Source organism: Oryzias latipes, chromosome 5 (genome assembly GCF_053564925.1).
Source record: "Oryzias latipes strain Hd-rR chromosome 5, Olatipes_Hd-rR_3.1".
In the NCBI taxonomy this organism is placed as follows: Eukaryota; Metazoa; Chordata; class Actinopteri; order Beloniformes; family Adrianichthyidae; genus Oryzias; species Oryzias latipes.
Window position 1 is genome coordinate 6061794 of NC_136241.1, and position 15640 is coordinate 6077433.

Genomic DNA, 15640 nt, shown 5'->3' on the forward strand with positions numbered 1-15640 from the left:
GTAGATGTCTTTTTCAGCCCAGTGACTCAGTGGTTAGCCTGCTTGCCTCAAAGTGAGGGGGCAGTGGTTCCAACCCCAGTCGGGACCTTTTTGTGTGGAGTGTGCATGTTCTCCCCATGCACATGCGGCGTTTGTCCGACTTCCTCCCACCCTCCAGACCTGTGGTTGACCCAGAAAGGGATATAGTGGGTACAGAAAATTGACGGTTGGATTGATTTTTCAGTAGCGAGAACCATGTTTGACTCCTGCATCTTCTTTACCCTGTGTTGGGTAAATAAGGCCACTTGATTGGATGGGATCTTGACTGATCGCTCCTCTGTGATTGGCTGCTTTTGTGGCACATATGTGACCCGCAGATCAGAGAATTGAAAAACAAAAACAAAAAACAAGTCTGAAAATGTATACATTATTCAGGCTCATAAATGTTACAAATGTAAAATATATTTTGTGATCAAATAAGGAGATTTTGAAAGCAAATGTTGTTGTTTTTTGACAACTGAGACTTCAAATTTTAAAAGTTGTACATTTTGTTTGTAGTTTATGACGTTTTGATTTCCAAAGTGGCTTCTGTTGTCACAAACAAAACTTGACCTGTGGAGTGAGATGCTGACAGAGGCTTTTCAGGCGCGTGGCTCCTCCTCCTCCTCGTCCTCCTCCTCCTCCTCCTCCAGGCAGACACACCTTCCTCCTGTGGTCCTCCAGCGCCTCTTACCTTCTCCTCTCCGCCTCGTTGTCTGCCTGTGAACTCTCACCCCAGCTGCTGGGGAAATGTCATGCAGGCAGAGGCCTTCTGCTGCAGTAGGGGGGCGTCATAGGAGGAGAAAATCCGTTTTCTAGCCGCTCTCGCTGCATCATTTATTCGCGTCTCTTCCGTGCAGTTGCCACATCCCGCTGCCAGCAGCAGTCGCTGCCGCCGAGAACAGGTCCCTGCAGGCTCACAGCTCGTTCCTTTCGGGGCTGAACATCCATATTCATAAAAAAGACCCCAAATCAAAAATCGGAGGCAGACATGTGAGTAGCAAACTGTGCTTGTGCGCTCCGCGCGCGCTGCTGTGCGGTCATTGAATCGTGTCGTGGTACGTTCGGTGTTGGTGTTTTGGTGGCTGCATGGCTGAGCTGCACGCCGAGGCGGCGGATGAAACGTTTGTTGGTTTGTTTGTTTGTTTTTAGGGGGGTGGGGTGGGGGTGGCTCGCGGCAGGTTGGGGGAACGACGCGGATGCTGCGCGCACAGGCAGAGCCGTCCACCGGCTGACCGGAGGATGGACGCGGGCTGTACTGTAGCTTAGCTCCTTAGCCTGCTGGCGCTGATGAAGGCTCCGTCCGCCGACTCCCATTCGATGGGGGAGGCCCAGGTTGGATGCAGGGATGGGGGACATGTTTGCAGGCTGGATGAGGGGATGGATGCTCATCACCCATCCGTGTGTCTGTTTTCCCTCCAGTTGTGGAGGACAACAGCTGGAGAGGCTTTAATGCTCCCACTTATTAATTTTAAATTCAACTCCCTGCATCAAAGTCTTTTTTTTTTTTTTTTGCAGCCCATTCCTGAATTCAGCACCTAAAAACCTCTTGATACCAGATCACGTTAGTCTTCAAACATGGTCATCTTCCATTGCTGAGCAACACAAGCACTCTTTATTTCCTGCCATCGTTTTTCTGGACTAATTCAAAAATCCTGATCCCAGTTGGATGCACTCATTTCATAACCTGCCGACTGCTGTGACTCTACACAAAAGCTCACACTGTGAATAATTTGTGATTGATTAGTGGAGAAATTGAAAAGTATGATTAAACTGATGAAGAAGCTGTTGATGAGTTAAACCCTTGTGGTCCTGAGGTCTATGTTAATGTCGGTACTTGGAAAAGTCTTCATTTGTTCCGATATTCCTTCAAAACTACGGATGACGGCCAATTGTCCTGTTCTGTTTTCATTCACGGCTTTGTCTGTTGTACTGTGAAGTCAAAATGTGCAACACATGCATGTAGGTTTATGTATATTTCTAGTTCCTCAAATTCTTCTTATTGTTCTTCTCTTTTTATTCCATAAATGTATATTACTTTATTTTATGTTGTCCGAACAGCTCCTGGATTTTCGTTGTCTTAAACTTCTCGTGTAACAATGACATTAAAGGATTTCTGGTTTCTGAAAATTTGTTCCGAACATAATTGTTGTGATGTTTCCTTTATTTTTCTTGTAGATTTGATTTGAAACTTCTTGTCTCAATGATTTAACGGGTTGTTTGTATATTTTTTGATTTTGCCGTCATTGCCTGTCGTATTCATTAATAATAAAGGACAAACTGTTTATGGTTTCAGGGAGAAATTCAGGAATCTTCTCTTGAAGACAGGCGTCCAGCAAACAAACTGGCTTGTGATGCTGCTTCCCAGTAGAAGATCCTGGGATTAAGCTGTGGATCCCTTCAAACTGATGGCACGGACTGAGTAAGCAGTTCAGGGCAGCTTTTGGGGGGTTGTTTTTCTTAATTGTTATCCGGTGAAGGGAGAGTTGACCGACTTTGCGTCGGCAGGTTTCAGCTGTCCTGCTGAAGCTATGGGGAGCTGCTGGAGTTGTCTGTACAGGGACCCCATCCGAGACAACCACCTCACCAAATTTAAGGTGAGTAACGTCCAAATCCTTGGACTTTCTTCCAAAAGACATTTAGCTGGACTTGGATGCTCCTCAAAGAGGGAGTTTCACTGCTCACACAAGAACTGAAGAAGCTAAAGTCCAGTTTGTGTGAAGATCCTGGTAAAACACAGCAGCTAAAGTGAAGGTGTGCTGACGCTGTAAGGATGAGACTAAGGATCAGATGATCAGAAACCCACTCTGCTGTCAGGAAATCACAAACCCTTTTAACACAGACCCAGTTGCACTATCCGGCTTTATTTCGAGCTTCTGGCACAAGAAGAACATTTGTCACTAAATCATGTGAAATGAAAACTAGGACCAAGAAATGTAAAAGGTTTCTCTTGGAAAATGCAGAGATTTGTCAAGAAAGGGAAGCTCATGTGCCAACTTTGAGTCCAAAAGAGACACAATGCATATTTCTCTCATAGTAGTAGGTTTACAGGTTGTCATCTGGACACCTCCACGTTTCAGAAGTGAAACGTCTTCAACTTTAAAAACCAAGTCCAGATGACAACCTTTAAACCTACTACTATGATGGATTCTACCTGGATGAATGAGAGCCTTCATGGACACTGCATATTTCTGTTAAATTAAATAAAAAATGTGTTTGTGATTTTTTTTAATCCCTCCAGGTCATCAATGTGGATGATGAGGGCAACGAGCTTGGTTCTGGGATTATGGAGCTCACCCAGACTGAACTCATCCTTCACACGCGTAAAAGAGATGCCATCCGGTGGCCGTACCTTTGCCTGCGTCGCTACGGATACGATTCCAATCTTTTTTCCTTTGAGAGTGGCCGCCGCTGCCAGACCGGACAGGGTAAGTAGCCGAAGCTATCCGGTTGTGCTTCATCCGTTATGTGTCCACTCCAACTAACTTTTGATCTATTGTAAAAGCGTTCCTCGTGGTATTTGGATATGAAAATGCCCTTTTTATCCAAATTTCTTTCTGCAGAGCGGTAGTAGTTCATTAGAAGTTTGGCTCTGTGTTGTAAAGGGGGACTGCTGGAGTAAAGGAAGCTTGCCCCCTTCCCATCATCCATCTGTTCACAGCCCCAACCTAACATTACTGGTGCAAAAAAATCAAGAGCGAATCAGGAGCCATCCAGCCACACCGTTTTGAGCCCCAGATGTGCATATTGTGGTGCCATACAAAAAACGCCGCAGAAAAAATGGGTGTTGGGGGCGGTGCCGACTCTTCTGAAAGTGGCTGTTCCTCCCTTTCATATGTGTGAATGTGAGAACTATAGACATGTATATATCACTGGACAGAGTGGCCCCTCCCCCTCATGTTGAAAACAGGAAGTGGCTCCAAGAAGCCAAAATCCCACAGACTTCTGTAGAGAAATAAACAGCTGTTCCTCAAATGTTCTATTGGTCAGTAGAACAATTCTGGACCTGATACTTTTTTCTTATCATGTCCTTGCTAATTCTATTTTTTTTGAAGATATTTTTTCTTTATCGCAAGTTATTCAAGTTCTTAACTGGCCAATCAGATGCCTCAGTAAAAGCATGTGGTGCCCGCTGGCCCCCACCTCGAACGTTTGATTGGCAGAATTTCCTGAGCCGCTTTCAGTGGAAGGGGTGTGGACTTGCAAAAAGCCAAAAAGCTCACTCCTGATTGGTGACAATATTTCCCCTAGAACCGCGACTCAGGCCGACTCGGACCAATCACTGTTGTCTGGCTCCAAATGGCATTTTCCCATCATGGGAAAATGGTGATTGAATTTGCTTCATTTTGCTGGAGCTGGTGAGGTGAGGCATTTTCTAAGGGGGATGTCACACCCATATTTACAGTCAATGGCAAGAATCCGGGAGGGGCTGGTGCTCAGAGCGTAGCCGTTTAGAGGAAAACTCAAAAATGTGTGAATTTGTCAAAATGCTGCTTTGGGGTTGTTGTTTTTTGTGAGGAATTCGCACTTTAATCCACTTGAAAGCTCAAAAAAGTTGATTTTGCATGTTGGAGGCCCTTTAAAGACCCACTCTGATGGAAATGGTGTTTCTTGGTGTTTTGAACATGTTCTTTTGTGGCATTGTTCTCATGATGGAGGACATATAAAAAGACAATAAAGCTTAAAATGTAATTTCTGAGCATTTCTTTGTTCCAATCATTGTGATTCAGCAACGAGGATGGGAAGGGGGGCCGGCGTTGCTCTGCGCCAACGGTCCTGTTCATAACTCAGAAGTGAATTTCTAATGAGCTCCCGCTGCTCTGCAGAAACTATGTCCTAGAAATGGACACCGGTATAAAAGACGGCTGGGAACGCGTTTGCAATCGATCAAAAGATTACTGGAGAGGGTCTTTAAATGAAAAGCACCAATAGAGTCTAAATGCAGCAGTCGGGTAATGATTTCAACTCTGCACTATGTGGTGGCCATGCAGTTGTTCTCTGGTGGTCAGATTTCATACATGTACCCTATCTCTGTGAATTCACTGTTGCATGCTACTGACTTTGTGTAATTCTGCCCATTTGAACAGGAATCTTTGCATTCAAGTGTTCCCGTGCAGAAGAGATCTTCAATCTGCTCCAGGAGCTGATGCAATGCAACAGCATCAACGTGGTGGAGGAGTCCATGATGATGAGTCGCAGTGGCCACACTCCAGAGATGGACATGTCTCGCACCCCGCAGACTCCCAGCAGTGAGTCGCCCAAAGCACAAACACATGCAGAGGAGTTAGAGTTAAAAAAAGCCCAAACCTTCTGCACAGGAGGACGCCAGTGAGCTTTCACACAGTCACAACGAGTTTTAACTAGATTTGGGGTAGTTAAGGCTTCTTCTCAAATGGCAGTACATGTGCGGAGTAACATACTTTTTTCCTTCAAGTATTTGTCTCATCAGTGCGCCGGTTTACACCCGATAGAAAAGACAAAACCCAGTCCTATTTCCATCATGACAAAAACACCTTCTTTTCTCACTGTAGCTGCTATTTCTTTATCCAACACCTTCAAAGCTTCTCTTCCAAGTGAGAAGACAAGAGAGGAGATTGAGGTTTCCATTAAATAATGTGGCATTTATATTTTCTTAGATTCTGCTTTGAAGCGATGATGTAAAACAGTGTTTTTCAACCAGCGTGCCGTGTGAGATGACCAGGTGTAACGCGGGAAATCACTCATTTTCACTGACACAAAACATTTATCATCACCAAAATATCAGCTCTATATTCATCAAAATAGGCGCAGGTTTCACACTGAGTGGTTTGCCGACAGCTTTGTGGAGCTCAGCATCTTCCGTGTCTTTCATAAGGAGGGTGAGAAAACCCTAGGCGGTAGCTCCTCCCACATGCATCAGGTTTATAAACACACGTCTGTGCAGAACCAGGGCTAGTGATCCATACGGATCACGGGTGATCCATAGCTTTCCGCGGGCTCCAGTGTCAGAGGGTGTAAAAATTGAATAAAATAATGAAGCTCGGAGACGTCAGCAATGCTTTTTACTACAACTCCCATCATGCATTGCATTCATGTGACAGCTTCTCTTACTGCGCTGCTGTTGACTGTCATGGAGCACAACAAACGCAAAATCAGAGATAAACAGTTTCTTTGTCCTCCAAGGTTTTTGTTGCAGAAAAAAAGGAATGAAAGTCAGAGATTCCAGAGTTTTTGGTCCAAATCATCTTTAGAAAAGGAAAAACTGTTTTCTGGATTAAAGATAAATTCTATTTCAGACTTTATTCACTTTTTGTTAAGTTTGTCAAAATCAAAAGAACAGCATTAGGGTGAAGTGTCCAACAGACACATTTAGCTAAAATCAAACAATTTAATCACCAAAAATATATTTTATATATATATAAATATTTTAAAATAAATTACCGTTTCGAAAGAATGTTAATTTATTCATTTTTTGTGAGGTTACATGGAATTGCATTTTCAGAAACTGGAGGGAAAAACAACACCCTGCAAATTTTCAACTAATTTATTGAAAACCATCACAACTTTTAGGTTGAGAAAAGCTGCAACTTCAAATTTTTTGTTCCTCAATTATTCCATAAGATGCACACGTGATCGTGGAGAGACTGAACATTAATACAGACTACAGAGTTTCACTTTTTCATCAGTTTTGGTTGCTGGTGTGCCGCAGGATTTTTGTCAAGGATTAAGTGTGCTTTATCTTAAAAATGGTTGAAAACACTGATCTAAATGTTTCCATTTTGTCCAACTTCATTTGTTATATTTATTTACAAATGGATCAGAACAGCTCTATGAAGTTTAAGGGGATCAGAGGTTGCCGGTTTGATTGTTGCTTATTACATTTTAAGTCCAGTAAACATTAAGAGGTGATAAATATTGGGCAGATTTTAGCTTATTGTTTTAAGTTCATTTTTAGTTTCATGCTTTAAAACAGGTCCCACTAAAATTGAGGGAATTCACAAAGGTTTATTTTTTAATAGGATTGGTCCCAGCATAATCTCTGGAGATAGATGTTAGGTTTTCTACAAAAAATGGGTTTTATCTAATATCATATATACTGCATGAAGGTGGGCAGAAAACCAAATGAGCCATCAGGAGGTCAGACATAAATGAGCATCAGGGCTGAAGTGTGACAGCTTGGCTTGAAAACTGCTCATTTTTGAGTTCATCTTGATGACTTACACTCTCCTACACTGCCCCCAAGTGTTCAAAAGAAGTCCTGCTGTTAGATTTCACACATGTCCTGTTTTATGAAGTAGTGGATGGTTGTTGTTTTGTTGATGAAGGTACCGCGTTCCTCAAGTGGGAATCCCAAAACGTGAAGGCGCATTATTTAATGTTAGAGAGCAGTAAGAAAAGGCAGTTAGCCCCCCTTTTATTTGACTTTTCTACATTTCTAAGAATATTTGGAAGCAATCTTAGGACTTCTTTACTTCAAATGTTGAAATATTTGTAAAATGGGCACAATTGTAAGTTTTCCTTTTATGGTAGACTTTGCGTAGCTGGGATTCATGTTTGTTGGTCAGTCATCTCTTTTATTAACTTTAACTAACTTACTCAAACCTGTGGCAGCTGTTTTGGTTCAGAACCAACAGAACCACAATGTTTCCTAGTTGCACAGTTCTTTACAGTCCTAGCTCTCTGAAAATAGCCTTTTTTAAAATTATTTTAAAGAGTAAAATAACTTATTAACCTTGGTGAAAATCGGTTTTTAAAAATAAACTAAATAGAAACCTCTCATATTTACTTAGTAGATTATTAAAATGTTTCAAACCAAGTTTGCATAATAAAAAAAACCCACCATTTAACACCATAGCAGCTGAGTGGAGGCTTGGACTGTCTTTTATTAAAGAATAATGTACATTTTCCAGACTGATCTTGTATAAATCCACCTTTTTGTCAAATTTGTAATATATCACATGTTTTTAAGATCTACTCAGAAACGTAATACGTTAGAATACGATACTCCAAGCCTTATTTCTCTTTAATGTATCTGTAGATCTTGAATACATTTCATTATGTTTTTGGTGTTGAACATGTTCTTGTGGCCTTTTTCCTTATGGTAGAGTACACACATGAAGAAAATTAAGCTCAAAACTGCATTTCTGAGCATTTCTTCTTTTAAATTTTGGGGAATCAGGAGCAGAGGAAAAAATGTCATTTGGAAAAGAGCTTATTGACCTTCTTAAAGACAAAAATAAAAAAATATCAATTTGAGGATATGTAATGGTAGTTGGTCGACTGCGGGAAGAGGAGTTAGTTGTTGTGAACCTTTATGATAAGCATAACAAGGAAATTGCAAACATGATGCCGGAAATTTCTTGAGGTATAACAATAGTTGGAGGAGATTTTAACTCTGTGCAAGACGACAAACCTGATAGGACACCAGCAGAAACAGGTCCATGCACTAAAAAAATCAAATGCTTAAAGATACGATGACACAACTTGGCCTGGGAGACCCATGGGGACAGAAAAACACCAGCATTTTTTGTTAGTTCTTTATTTTATTTTATTTTTTTTCATTAAAAAAAGGCTATATATTTATTTTTTGAAACTTTTTTCTCCAATGTGCATAATAGCTATTCCAGAATAGACTCTGTATCTTTCAACAACAAATGCGTAAATTAGAATACAATTATTATACTATGACCAATCAGATGCCTCAAATAAAATTATATTAGTTGATATTTCCGTTATTATTATAAAATAATAACTACAATTATAAAATAATAATAACTGCCATAAAAACTGAAACACTGGTTGACCGTGCCCCAGTAATTCTACATCTTGATATCTGTAATGATAATATTTTAAATACTGGAGGCTAAATGGGTCGTTGATTAACCACACCGCAGTAATTCAAGAACTAAAGCAAATCTTGAAAGTTTACCTAGAAACAAATGACATTGAAGATGTCCCCCCCACCAGTTTTGTGGAGTGGAGCCAAAGCTGTATGCAGGGCAAGAATCATCCCGGATAAAGAATTTGCCATTAAAGCCACGGTTCTCAAAAATTTTCTCTTGTTCCCCCCTTTGGAGGAGGAAAAATGTTCAGAATGAATATATTACCAAGGTTGCTTTTTCTGTTTCAATCACTGCCAACAAAAATACAAACGTTCACTTTTACAATTTTTTTTAAAATAAAATACTCTTCAAATGGCAGAACAAATGTCCAAGAATTAAATTTAAAACACTAATGTGCCCTAAGGAACATGGTGTATTAAATATACCAAACTTAAGAAATTATCATCTTGCCGCCCAGACTAAATCAACAGTTGCTGGGTTTCACAAGAAGAAGAAGCAATATAGTATAATAAAGAGCAGGGTGATTGTCGAAATATACAGTATATCTCGATACCATTCCATTTGTAAATCAGAAGATCAAAGATCAAAAAGTAAATTTTATCTGTATGGACAAAAGTTAGAAGGACTTTTAACCTTCCCAAATCAATTACAGATTAATACAAATCCAGCATAATCCAGAATTTCCACCTGCATGAAGTTCAAACAACTGGGCAATAAATGGCCTGATGACACTGGGTCAAATGTTTGAAAATAGTAGCCTGATGTCCTTTCAGCAACTCAAACAGAAATATAATCTACCAGGCCAAAATTCTTATAAATATTTGCACCCAAGACATTTTCTTGGCAAAAATAATATTTTGGACAACTTACAAGTTCCACCTACAGACTTTGAGTTATTTTTTACATCTATAATCAAAAGAGAAATTACTGGTAAATGTACATCTCATATTTATAAGATACTACAAAAAGCTGGCACAGAAGATGCACAGCACATTCAAGGAAATTGGAATTGGAAATGAATGAAGACTGGGAATTAATACTTTTTGGGGGAAACATAAGCACTAACAGCCCAATGTTGAGGGAATTTGAATGGAAAACAGAAGTTAGCTTTTTTAAGTCTCCTTTGGTTACATCTAAATTTGATTGGGACATCAGTTAAATGCTGGAGGGGATGTGGTCTTGTGGGAGACTAACTTATATCCCTAAAAACTGTATGAGAACACAGTATTTTGGGATTGTCCTAAACTGATTAATTTCATGAAAGTATTAAAGTTATATTGGAGCCAACTTCAGCTGTATTGGGCATATTTAAAAGCAATAATAGATCAAACTGTAATTTTATTCTTCTTGTTGTAAGGAAAATGATCACAGTTTCCTGGTGCAAGTCACACCCCCCTACAATCACTGAGTGGAAGAACAAACGGAAAGATGTACACAACATGGACAAAAATCACAGCTGAAAAGTGAACTATTTAGGGATAAATGGTCACCAGTTCAAAAATACATGTTAAACAAATGAGGTGATCTCTCTGTGAATGGACAAAGCTGTAAAAAGTGTGGCAAAATGTTAGAGTGCTTCTACGTCTTTGTTATTACTGTGAGTATGCGTAAGTACCTGAAAGCAAATACTTTTATGTTTTTATAACTCCTGCATGGTATAACTAATAAAACCAGTTAAAGAAACAGGCAAGAAAAGGAGCTTATTTTTCACATAGAAAATACTCTAGATTGGCTCCCTGTTCTGAGCTTTCAGTTATGAGAAGGGGAAGGGGGGTGGGGTTGCTCTGTGCCAACTGTCCCACTCACAACTCAGAAGTGAATTTCTAATGAACTCCTGCTGCTCTGCTGAAACTATGTTCAGGAAAACAACACCATTTTTTTTTAAATTTAGGCTAAAAACAGCAAAATCATATTTAAATGACCACTGGGAATGCTTTTGGATTGGCTCAGAAGATGATCACACTGATTATTCAATGATTTGAAGCTGTTAGCATTTAGATTCTCTCTGATAAAGTATCTCTGGGTCCGAGATTCATGGCGAATATCTGTTCGTCATTATGTTTGCAGCTCCAGCATTTCCTGTCCAGAACTTTCCGAATGGATTCCCCGGTTATCCCCTGCGAAGTGATTCCTCTCAGCCCTCCCTTCCTGATGAGCATGGACACAGCCTCATGGGTTTGGAGGACCAAGTGAGACTCCAGCATGGGTTTTATTTTGGGACGTAACTAGAAGAGTTTGAAAACTGCAGTTTGACCCTTTCCTCTGTGTTTTCTCTGACAGACCCACACATATGTGAATACTGTGAGTATGGAGGGGGACCTCTCCATGCGTCACTGCATGCACTCTCTGCCTGAGGTGCGGCCAAGCACTTTTCCTGAAACAGCGAGGGGACCCATGCCTGTCGGGAGTCAGGGGAACCCGCCGTCCAGCCTCCGGTGCTGTCCTCTTGAGGAGCGTAAAGATCCTCAGGTATTCTTGCAGCCGTCCTCACAGGAGGCCAAGTTCATGCTGGGCCCCACTCCAGCACAGCGACATCTGCTGGAGCGGGAGAGGCACGCCCATGCTCCTCACAACCTTCAGCCAGCAGAGGGCACCACAGGCTCGGAGACGGAGGGCGATGAGCCCTCTGTGCACTTGTGTAACTCTCACTCCTATCACCATTTCCACCACCTCCCCCACCGGCATCCGGGCCACGAGCATGCAGACAGCTGCCAAGGTGGAGAGCTCACCTACGAGAACATCAACGGCCTGCGGGGTGGCCGCAAGCAGCGCCTGAGTCCCAGCAGCGTGTCACAGTCGGTGGGTTCCAGCAGCAGCAGCAGCACCGGGGACAGTCACTCCCACTCCCTTCTGCACCCACACAGCCACGGCCCGTCCTCGCTGCCCATGCAGGGTTACCCCTGCGAGAGAGGAGGAGGAGGAGGAGGTCATCGTCGGACTGCACTTCTAAATTACGAGAACCTCCCCTCCCTGCCACCGGTGTGGGAATACAGCGCTTTACAGCGGGATGACGAGCAGGAAGATGATGATGATCAGGAGGAGGAAGAGTATGAGGAAGAGGAGGAAGACTTTGATGAGTATGAGTTCTCAGAGGGCCCTGGGACACCCAACGGATACCACCAAGACAGTCGGGGCATCCACAGAGATGCTCTTCAGAACTATGTGAACACGGAGCAGGTCCAGCTTCGACACGCCTGTCCGCCGCACCCCCGGCCATGTCAGCCCGATCGAGGGGGGCGAATATTTAGCTTTGATTTCCGCAGACGATCGCGTTCAGGGGTTGGAGGTTGTGAGCATGGCCACATGCCTCCATCGCGGCAGCTGAATTACATCCAGGTCGATTTGGAAGGAGAACCTCCCTGCCAGGCCCTCAGCAGCGGGGGTGCACAGTCACAGCACCAGCGCCTACCACCCCAAAAATGTGGCCCACAGCCTCCCCGGCGCAGCGAATGCTACGCAGTCATCGACCTAAAGAAGACTGCCGCCATGTCCAACCTACAGAAAGCGCTGCCCAGGGATGATGGGACTTCCAGAAAGACTCGCCACAACAGCACAGACCTGCCTCTGTAAATGGAACTCAAAGCGAAGAGGAGCGACGAAGACGGATGAAGGCTTTTCCTCATCTTAGCACACTGGACCCTTCACTGTCGTGCATCCTTCAAATGTAAGGCTGACATACCATATAGGTACCTGACGGAAAACGTGTGGAAGCCTGTTTATGCTCACAAAGGGAAATGAGAAATCTCTTTAGAGAATTTTTCGGTTTGATCTTTATTAAATATTTGGTGTGAGGCTCTCTTAATAGCATTAAGTCTCATATATTTTTATGTATGCAACACTTTATGTTGAGCTGTGATCTAGGAGAGAGCAGGCATCCCCGTTATAAGGGGAAGAGGTCATTACCATCCTGTACTGGCAGATTCCAACTATCAATAGGATCCTCGTTTACACAATAATGCTCATATCATGCATTTCTTTATTCTTTCTTTCTAGGATATTCCTTCAGGAGAGTTTTGTGAAGCCCACATGAGGATTTGGTGCTTTACCTGTAGCAGACTGTGGTCAGTTTTGGAAAAAGAAGTAAAAAGAAAAATTGAGGAATTAGAATGGGGAAGAAAGGGTTTGCAAGTTTGTCATCTGAAGCAACTAAAACCTGAAGTGTGACAACAACTAGAAGAAAACACTGATGATAAATGATTAGTCTGCATCAGTTTCCCACATAGAGATAAAAATAAGATGGATCTTAAATGTGAAGTGACACGATAATAACAGTGTTGCCTCCTAATCTAGTGGGGAATTTTAGTGATGGATGCCTTCATGATCATGTTGGCCGAGCTTCCCCATCATCATTCATCACCCAAAGAAGAGACTGAAGGAACACTGACCACTTTCTGCTGGAGGAAACCCACACAAACTCCTAAAAGAAAAAAAGCCCAAAGGATTCCTTACATGTCATGCCAGAATATCAGCGATGCTTTCATTACAGAAAATGAATCAATGAAAGCTCACAGGACTGACTGCTGCTCATACCTCATCACAAACACTTAAGTCCAATGTTGCGGCTGGTAGGACAGACCCTCGCTTGCTACTGTACACCCACGGAGCATTTTGCACACAATCCTATGGAATTGTATGAAATCTTAGCTTTCATTTTATTTTTCGTCCAGTCCAAGGTGATGAACACGATTCAATGCATTTGGAGAATTTGTGAAGCGATGTGAAAGTTGCACACCTATAGTTTTGACTGTGCCACAACCCCCCCACCAGCCACTGGAGCTTCAGTCTAAGTCCAAAAACAAAAACTACAACAACGACAACATGGGGCCAAGTATGTCATGGATATTCTAAGCAATGCAGACAAGATTTATCTAGTTTTGTAGGAGACATTGACCTCAAATAGTGGCATTAAGATGTAACCTCAAAGGGAATGTGCCCAGTCTATCATTTGCCAGTTATCAGGTGTAAGAAGTGCTCGTCAAGCAAGCCTTGACATTGAACCATGAACATTTTTTTTAACTATTTATTGAGCATTTAAGTCATGTATTTATTTATTTAATATGAGTTTTTTTTGTATGAAAAGTTTGTTTTTCTCCGTTCTACGACCAGCATTATGTAGTCCAGTTGGTAACATGGAGACCAAAGTTTTACCTCAAATCATCACTGGGTTCCGTCCGGTGTGTTCTTGCTATTACTGTGCTTGATTATTTTTTCCAAAAAGATAAAACAAGAAAGTGCCAAAAGATAATAGTTAATCTAATAAATCTGAATTTGCCATTAGGGCTTTTCTTTTTTGACAATTAAAGGAAGGCAGAACAAAAGAAAAGGAGGGGGGGTACAGTTTAGTAAATTAATTTAGCTTTTTAAAAATAATGAATCTAATAAATACTGCACAATCCACCTCATCCACATCAACAGCCATTTTGAGGGAGATGACAGAACGTCAGTCTTATAGACTGATAATCATGCTTTGGGTGGTTTTTAATGCTGCTATGTGTACATACTAAGAGTAGCCCCTAGAAGCTATGAGTACTTGTCAAAATGAAAAATAATGTGATGTCAGATCTTTTATCGTATATCGTTAGTAGAATTAGTGTGCTTATGTTAATCTGGTTTTCGTTTGTGAGTGGCAGAAATGTCCTTGTGCTGTTTGGGAGATTGCTCCATTGGTCCGCATCGGCCTCCGTCAGGATTGGGTTTCAGCTAAACTGTCTGGCTGCTAGAAGCCGACAGGAAAACGCACTGATGCCGTCGTCTTTCTGTTGGCTACTTTCAAGAGCTCGCTCTCATCTACGAGAGCCACAAGGTCCAGATTTACACGCGGGAAGGCATTCAAATGCAGATTTTCTTCTATGCTTGGCTCAAGTTGACCTTTTTTCACATGAAATGCCACAGATATGTGTGCAGAATGTGTCAATCTTCTGACACCCAACGCTTAAAGGAACAGAGAGTGGAAGCATTGGATGAGACAATGGAAGAGCAATATTTTTGTTTAATTATGATTGTGTAGCTGAGTTCTGTCAACACATTAAAATATTCTAATTTAGGGCTAAAAATTAAAAAACAAAAAAACCTTTTTGTAAACATAGTGAACCTGCAGGGATAGAAACGGCGACAAAAATTTGGAAGTTTTCATTGCATTTGTTTCTTTAAACTTAGATTTAGTGAAAATGCATGTTAAAATAAAGTTATGATTAAGTGGCCATTGATTGATATAACCTAGTTGTATGAACACATTTTAAAAGAGTTCTAACATCACTGCAAAATTGTGCCAATCTCAAAAACATGAAACAGAAGTGCGTTTTCTTTTTCTAATTGCTCCAAAAACGTAATCGGTCATATACATCTGTGTAAACTTCAGTCAGATGATTTTCCTAATGTCTGCAGACTGGTTTTCCATAATGGTATGCAGTGTAAACTCATGCAAATTATGAACTAGAGTCTTTTTTTGGGGAGGATTACAAAAACAAAGCTTTAACATACCATCCAATGTCAAATTAATGCAGTTAACTGTTAAAAATATCAAATTTTACATGGTAATTATAATTGATATATTTAATAGAGCTTATGTAGCACAATAATTTAAATGATTTAAAAAAGGCCAACTTGCAGCAAGCATATTTAAAATGCATTGAGATATGGAGGGGTGTTTACATTTTTGCAATAATAGATAAATTATTGTTTTACTGATTTAAAACGGACCAATGGGCAATATGTGAAATTCAAATTGTATGCCATTGCTATCATTATTTTTTTCAAAATGTTTGCTCTTAAACTTTCACAGAGCAAATTTCAATCAGAAA

The 15640-nt window shown here is 41.3% G+C and overlaps 1 protein-coding gene across 1 annotated transcript; it reads left to right on the forward strand.

Moving 5' to 3' along the window:
- Window positions 1-673: 673 nt before the first annotated feature.
- Window positions 674-15640, forward strand: frs3 (fibroblast growth factor receptor substrate 3). Its single transcript, XM_011474692.4, has 7 exons — window positions 674-1011; window positions 2315-2440; window positions 2527-2615; window positions 3260-3446; window positions 5106-5267; window positions 10908-11029; window positions 11121-15640. The coding sequence occupies exons 3-7, from the start codon at window positions 2550-2552 to the stop codon at window positions 12408-12410; spliced, it is 1827 nt and encodes a 608-aa protein (XP_011472994.1). The 5' UTR covers window positions 674-1011; window positions 2315-2440; window positions 2527-2549; the 3' UTR covers window positions 12411-15640.

Excerpts from the sequence above, each read along its gene's own strand:
- frs3 (XM_011474692.4), top strand. The coding sequence starts at position 2,550 with ATGGGGAGCTGCTGGAGTTGTCTGTACAGGGACCCCATCCGAGACAAC. Across the intron at positions 2,616-3,259 it reads ACCACCTCACCAAATTTAAG|GTCATCAATGTGGATGATGA; the intron begins GTGAGTAACGTC and ends TAATCCCTCCAG. Across the intron at positions 3,447-5,105 it reads CCGCTGCCAGACCGGACAGG|GAATCTTTGCATTCAAGTGT; the intron begins GTAAGTAGCCGA and ends CCATTTGAACAG.